This window comes from Polyodon spathula, chromosome 2 (genome assembly GCF_017654505.1).
Source record: "Polyodon spathula isolate WHYD16114869_AA chromosome 2, ASM1765450v1, whole genome shotgun sequence".
NCBI lineage: Eukaryota > Metazoa > Chordata > Actinopteri > Acipenseriformes > Polyodontidae > Polyodon > Polyodon spathula.
The window spans coordinates 34,304,994-34,312,984 of record NC_054535.1 but is presented as its reverse complement, the minus strand read 5'-3'; the positions used below and the strand labels follow the sequence as shown (position 1 = coordinate 34,312,984).

At 37.4% G+C, this 7,991-nt stretch overlaps 1 protein-coding gene across 1 annotated transcript; it reads right to left on the bottom strand.

The window, feature by feature from the left end:
- Positions 1–3,419: 3,419 nt before the first annotated feature.
- On the bottom strand, positions 3,420–7,254 carry LOC121295585 (TRAF-interacting protein with FHA domain-containing protein A-like). Its single transcript, XM_041220411.1, has 2 exons — positions 7,079–7,254; positions 3,420–4,905 (listed from the first exon to the last, which is right to left on the bottom strand). Exon 2 carries the CDS (start codon positions 4,883–4,885, stop codon positions 4,310–4,312), a length of 576 nt encoding a protein of 191 aa, XP_041076345.1. The 5' UTR covers positions 4,886–4,905; positions 7,079–7,254; the 3' UTR covers positions 3,420–4,309.
- Positions 7,255–7,991: the final 737 nt, after the last annotated feature.

Genomic DNA, 7,991 nt, shown 5'->3' with positions numbered 1-7,991 from the left:
CCTCAACAGCATCTTCTGTAAAAAAACATATTTGTCATTCGGGTCGGTAAGCATTCTTGGTTATGTAAAGCAGTTTCATGTGCTCTCTGGTAATGCTACACTTTAACATCATGGTATATATGCTAATTGAAACTGAAGATGCTGCGCTGCGCCTCATAATAAAAGGTATCTCTAGTGGCCTTTTGTCATGCACACAAACTAGATGGGCTGTTTTGGCAAGTATGTTTGGACTGCATTACGTTTTCCTTATTTAATTTCACGAAGCAGAAATTGTTAATCACCAATTGATTGTGTTCATTGTTTAATAGGAAAACCCTAAAACGTATATTCTATTTGTGTGTTCTATGGGCGGTGAGGGGGCAAGTAGATTTTTAAGAAGGACAAGTAGAATTTTCTAACATTTTGGCCCTTGGACAAGATTATTTATTTATTTTTTTTAAATTGCACACCCCTGTCCATCTGTGAAAGGATAAAGTCACAGCCAAGGCTGGTGAATGTCAGGAAGCAGACCCAGAGACAGAAGCCTCAGTTTAACCTGTTATTTAATAATAAACAAAGAAAGGCACAAGGAGCAAAACAAAGGGTTTAGACAAAATAAAATTACCAATTTTTTTTTTACTGTCAGGCTGGGCATTAGCCTTCACTCTGTCTCGCAAATGGGATTTTATGGGCTGATCACCGGTGAACAGAACTGCACTGATTTTACATTAATCTTCACCAAACTTTATTCATGCGTACCTGGCCTCGGTGACATTCGGATTTCATTTGGCTACAATCCGATAAACCCGATTTTATACATATTTTAAACATTTTGGGTATTGTGTGATCTTAAAAGGAGCATCTGTATATGTGTTCACTGGTTCAATAGTATAAATTCCACAATAATAATAAAGTTTGGACTGTAATAACTGTGCAATACAACAATGCAAGAACAGCACTTCAAGTAGCAATAACATGCTTTCAACATTTTTACCTGTATGTATAAAAGTTAAAACTCCTAAAAGACCAAAGTGTTATAGTCAGCCTTCCTCAAAGTGATGTGCTGTTAAGTGGGTGTACTAATTAAAATGGAGTCATCCCTTCAGAATGGCTTCGCAGCACTGTAGCTTGCCTTTTCAACACCAACAGCTCTAAACCACAAGTTGGTGCAGAGTAGTGTCACTACTCTGCCAACAAAAATGTATTGTGCGACTATGTATGTGTTGATGCACATTCAATGTATGTACATATGTCACTCTTACATTTTCAGGATATACAGTTGCTCATTGCGATTTACTTTTTCATGATACTTTTAACAAAAATATTCCTGTGGCATGGGAACATGTATGGTATTGTCATATAAGGCTTCTGAACCTGTTCTGTTACTGTGGGATTCCTGGGTGAATTGTTTACTACATTCTTTATGGCTGTTCAATATCCTTTTGTTTATATCAGAAAACCTGACCTTGATACTTGATACTGCAAGAGACTATGTGAATGTTGACCTGCAAACTATGCCACACCTCAAGGAAGCTAAATAAAAATGTAAGGGGGAGGTGGGGGGTGTTCATTATACTGTTTAGAATTTAACAGGAAACACAGTACTGTATATACCGTCTTGATGATGAGTTAATCCATTACCCTTCTTGCTCATAGATTATTCAGTATTGGTGACCCTGTTAAAGGATCAGCAGCTACTCAGAAAGCAGAACAAGATTTGCAAAGTCAGGAAGGAAACACCATGGTTCTGAATGGGAGTCACAGGATAATAAAAGCATTGCAGTCTGTTACATCACTTCCCTTGTGTGTAAATGCGGTTTCTTAGAGAAAGTATTTATAGCAGATATCATAAGCATGGTTTGTAGTGAAAGTGCGGTGGACATTCCACTTCCCCATACTTAAGCTGTGTTAGAAATACCTGCATATTTAAGTTAAATACCCCAGTCTTGGGGACATACAAAATGCATGTAAATGTAGGAGTAAAAGGAAAACAGCATCATTTTAAGACTAAAATCAACATGAATTGTTGATGTTAAGAGTATGTTAAGAGTTAGCAATTGAATGTGTGAGCACAATTTGATACAAAAATGTGACATACAGCTGGAGGAAAGTACAGTATGAGATACACCCCCTACAGCACCAGAATCTGATACTCAATAACTTCAACGAGATAATGTTAACGCCAAGTTTCATTATGACTGAATAAGCAGATCTCCAGATATATTCAAAAAATACAAGTGTGACACACAAATAGATGGATGTACAGACAGACACCCCCATACAGTATATCCACAGGCTCTGGTGTTTAACAGATTGTGCTTGATACCAAGTTTCGTGACGATTGGTTAAGCGGTTTTCCAGATACATGAAAAAAAATGTGAAGCGTGACGTGTGACCGCCTTCACTATATCCCGTTGCGGAATTCATCCAGCAGGGGATTAAAAAAAAAAAGGTAGATAGTGGTGACCAACTTACCTGTCCGTATTAGCAATCACTCAGGTTCGGGGGGGGGGGGGGGGGGGGGGGGTATATTAAAAATAAATCTCCTCTCCGAAGGACTTAACATTTTAGTCAGCCTTTATTTTCCCAATTTTCGCATATTCTCTGCCCTGCCAAAAGTATTGGGTCAGAACCCTTAAATCAGAAAGACAGGTGGAGCCAGCATGCCCTTTTTACCTCGTTCAGAGTCCTTGCTTCCTAAATATCTTGATATTACTGAAATTCTCTCTCTCTCTCTCTCTCTCTCTCTCTCTCTCTCTATATATATATATAGAGAGAGAGAGAGAGAGAGAGATTCATCTCCTCTTTATGAAAAATATATGCAAAATATTTTAATAAGTGCCAGTCCCATAAATCTGATCAGTTTTCTAAGAATATAGAACTAGGGATGGAACTGTTATTGCCTATTAATCCCACTGAGACCCTTTATGTTTACTTAATTTTTCCCAAACTTGGCAGTCATTTGCAGACTCATTTTTGAAGTTAGAAGGATTGCCACCCTCAACATTATTCTCGCGTAAATGGATAATAGCAGTAATATTCCTTATTAAAATATGCTGCCTATTTTTGAAGAAGGGCAATTCCAACTTCACACCCCTAGTTTGTTCTATATTATAAGAAAATGAATAACATTTTGAAAAATGACTACATTCGTGAGATGGTCTCTTCCATAAAATGTTTTACTTATAGTTAAAGCTGAGACAATTACCTGTTTGATGGTGCCACTATATTTAGTAAGAATGGGGTTAATTAACACAAGATCAAGTTCCATATGATTCTGGTATGTAAGCTTATCAATTATCCAGGATGATTAAATCCTGAAATTCTTGAATCACAAAAAGCCTTTGGAATTGAAAACCCTTGTGGTATTTTTCACTGCAGCCCCACAGTCCTGTGCCGTATTGTTTAAGTAAACAAAACAACAATGTACATTACTTTTTATTTGTTTACATGCAGGTAGAGAAACAATCCACAATGGTTGCTCTTTTTAAATAAAAATACAAAACATATAAATACATTGATATTACATTAACATTGAAACCAAGGACAGCCAGGAAGGAGACGTTATTGCTAAATGCTAAACACCAGGCAAGTTATTTACATACAGCACAAGCTTTGTAATGGGGGATGGAGTGCTGTACCTCACTAGTCTCTTTAACTCGCCTCCAATTCCTGTAGCAGTTAGTACGCACCACATACTGGTAACTCAGCAATGCTGGCAGGATGGGCAAGGTACTAAGTAACAGGGGTGTTCAGTTCAGGAGTGAGGTTTGCTTGCAGAGTTACGAGTACTGCCAGCATTGTGTCTGACCCTAGCCTATACTTCTGTCCCTCACCTTTCAGAAACAAACTTAACAGACAAGAAAAAAAAACAAAAAAACAACACACTTAATTTAAAAAGGTAGCAGTAAGTCGTACAGTAAATGTATGTTACTATCTTACCTGCACATTGTCTGTAACAGTTTACACTTAAACCTTATTGGAGCAATAAAATGATAGAAAAAGTCACATTACAGTCTTTCCTCTTGCCAGTAACCAAATAGCTGCTTCTCCTAATGACCAACATACTTTGATCCCTAAGTGACGTGGCCTATGAAGTAAAGCAGGAATAGACTTTCTGGAAAGCAAGACAGTCTTCTCTTTAACCTAGCATAGTAGCAGATATCAGATTTGAAAATAAAAACATGCTTGCTATAACATTTGCCATTTCAAAACTACACACTTAACACCTGTAAAGTGAATGAAAGTGCACAACAGGTCAGATTAAGAAGATTATTTGCTATAAAACACAAAGTCCACACGCTAATTCGTTTTGTACTTAATTGTTCAACTATTTTAGTTCACACTCTTCCATCTCCACTGGAGTTTGAAGGCTGCAGTGCAGAGGAATGGAGCATTCATTGATCAGGAGCCCTGTTTCTGGGACTGGGCTCTTTGAAGGTACATAGAGTACCTCCTGGCATGGTGCTCTAGCCAACTCAAAGAAAGTCTCAAAGTTTTCTGTTGACTCTCCATCTTCCTTTTCCACCAAGAACTGGAATTCTGCAAACCTCACAAGGGCTTTTTTTGGCAATTCAACCTTATTGAGGTATTCAAGTTCTATATTATTTACTATCAGCTTTCCTCTTCTGCTCAGGTTTTGGATTTCAAAGAACAGTTGTGAGCTGTTGAAGTGTCGGAAAGCCTGAATACTAAACTGGACCCGGGAAACCCGCCGATCATATAATGAAATGTGGCATGAATTTGTGTCGCGGCCGATTTTGAGGGGATTTTCTGCCAGGTGTTTCTCTTTCTTGTTAAAGTTGATCAGCTGAAACACGTTTTGGATTTCGTGCAGTGGATGATGAGCGGTTATTCGGAGGCAGGTTAATATCTCCTCTGTTTCAATGTCATCCATGTTGTGCATCTCCACAGCTTTTTTTTGTTCTTAAAAAAATAAAAAAATAAAAGCATTTAAATATCACATTTCAGAATGCAATTAAATGAATAGTTAGAAATATACATTCCACACCGATTCAATAGTACTATATACTGATTTGGTATTGTTTACAGCTAAATTCCCTGATTCCACAAGGTTACTGTAACAACTGCATACTTAGGCAGATTCAGACCAGTTCACATCTGTTCACGTGAACTGGTCACAAAACAAATATCAAATCCACACTTTTGACATTCAGGACTATTTTTAACAAGTAATAATCCGAATGTGATGCATTCCTAAATACTATATTACACTGGTGCTTTGTTTCACTTGTCACCCCTTTGAGATAGTTGACTTGGAGAGGGTTTACGGGCCACCCCTAACACTTTTGATTGGCTAGTTGTGGAAAAGGATGATCTTCTATTGGTTACAAAAACCCAGAAAGGGCTGCCAGGAGAGACTAGCAAGGCAGAGACTAATAATGTAACGTCTTCACGCCTTTAAGGTATTATTGAGGTTTTTTTGTAAATTAGAAAATAAAGCATGATTCGCACAGGACTAGAAATCAGGTGTCTTCTCAGAGTTGGTCGAAAGCAGAAGACATAAGGTAACCTCCCAGAACTTAGTTTTCATCATGGAAAGTCGATAACTTCAAATTGAAATGCGATCCTGTGGCTAGAAGGCACTTTTGTGCGTGATTTGAAAACAATGAACCGAATGTAAATAACTTGTGCAGAATGGAAGAAGAATGAAGTGTATCAAATAACTAAAATCCTGGTGTTTTGAGTCTGAAATCAGAATTTTAGGCATGGTTAGAAAAAAAAACAAAAAAACAAGCCCCTCCTGAAGTAGCAGACTGCGTACACAGTTCCAGGGATCAACTGCAGGTGTCTGGCCAGCTCCAGATCGTTCAGGACTGTAACATTGTCTCTTCAGGGATGAAGAGAACTTAAGGGGGGAGCTATGTAGTGATCTGTACTAAGTGTGTGTGTGTGTGTGTGTGTGTGCTGTCCTGTCATTCTCGCAGTGAATAATTCACCCTGCATGAATCTGTGTGTAAAGAGCGTTTTGTGTCTAGGCAGTGCGCGTGCGCTGCCTAGGGTGTCGCATGCACAGTGCAGCTGTATGTAGATGGGGTCTGTGTTTACTGCACTGTGATTTTTGTTCACTTCCGCCAGTCAGCTGCTGCGTGGGACTGAGGGTCTGAGCGATTGGTCAGTGTGTATGTAAATGTACTCTTGTGTGTGTGAGCCAATAGGGCGGAGCGGGGAGATCTCTATTTAGGATTTGCCTGCGAGCAGTTCGGGGCTGTGTTGGGATGTCCTGACGCTGACCTTAATAAATATCGGAATGGGATCTTGCTGCCATCTTCTGCCTCCCTTTTTGTTTACCCTGAAACGCTACAGTATTATTGTATTTACTTACTCATTAATATTATATTTTTTATCAATAATGAGTAATAAATATCTTGTGATATTTTACAGTATTAGTTTGCATTGCATTTCCCCTTACAATATTATTTCACTATATAGTAGGCTATAGCTATGTTATACAAATTCACTAGCTATGTAAAATGCAAGTAATACAGTGGTGGCACTTAAGAATTGTTTTGGTACAAATTAAAACAATGTAACATAATGCTGATGTAGCTGCATGGTGAATAAACTAAGCAATCAGAACAATTCCTTGGTGCCAGTATTAATATAACACCTGTTTATGTGGTCCCAAAATCGGGCTTAAGTCTTACTGCTTTCTTCATAAATGAACCTGACATTTAAATGCAAAAATCTGGTACTTACTAAAAAAAAAAAAAAACACTGTTGTATTCTATTTTGTGTTCAAGTGTATCCTGGTTGGGATATTTGAAAGCATTTCAGGACAAAGGAGGGGTCTAACGTGGATCCTTGTGTTTCTTGAACTTAATGAACCAGTCAATCTGCAAGACTAGAGCATTTTACCAGGGTTTGAATCTTTTTTCTTTTACTCAGATCATGTGAACAATGCTTTGAATAATTACACAATTTTTAAAGGGCTACTCTATATCAGTTACATTAGCAACTTTATCTTTGTATGATGCTGGTAGCTGGAGTTTAATCGTCTCACAGCATTTATTTTTTCTATTGATAAGAAAACGTGTGTCTTTTCTTAGTTATATTACAAAAAATTTGCTTAGCTTACCTTGTTCTTCGGATCCTTTCAAATGATGAGATGATAAAGGTCTCCAAAATATAAGTGCCACTCTTCCAAAGGCAATGGCGTATTAAATCGTTTCAACGCAACAAGCAGATTGCATGCAACGCTTCAATAGCTAACACTGTACTCTCCCTCCTTTTGAAGTAGGTCAGAGTAAGCTTCGCTTTAAACTCGTTCCTGAACATTGAACCACATGACTTGTGGGCTATTTAAATTTAATGCCCGCCCCTGTCGTAAACTTTCACGTAAAACCACACATCTGAAATACTGGAATCAGATGTATACTGACCCTTACAGAAAAAAAAAAAAAAAATGTATACACTTTTCCTTTGTCATACAATATGCATGTTTTTGTTTTTTTTTCCCCTATGCAAACGAAGGCATCCTAGGGATTTTCAAATTACAAACAAACAAAAATGTAGCTTGTTTGTTGTCTGCTGTTTTGATGTGTTTCCTACAATTCCCAGGGATCTGTCGGGTCGCGACGGCTGCGCTGAGTGTGTGTTGTTTTCATGTGCTTTTGTTGGGGGAAATTCCCAAATTGTGAAATACTGTAGAGTCTAACATATTTAAGCTACTATATCGGCTTCTTGTAATTATCTCATTCAGTCGGCAACATTGTCATATACTTATGTTCTTTGTTAATAACTAATAAATCCAGCTTTATGTAAGTTAGCTTTTGGCAAATATTATATATATATATATATATATATATATATATATATATATATATAAATGTGCGTGTGAGTTAGATAAACTATAATGTAGATAATTAAACTTAATTGGTAACTATTTTAGACAAAAGCATATGCAGTAGCTTAGAATTTAAAACAACAATGTATAAAACAAGGCAATTTAAAAAGATTAAGTCAGAAATAACTCAAGAGAAATGTGTGCA

What these genes read in the sequence shown, in the direction of transcription:
- LOC121295585 (XM_041220411.1), bottom strand. Translation starts at nt 4,885, where the DNA reads ATGCACAACATGGATGACATTGAAACAGAGGAGATATTAACCTGCCTC.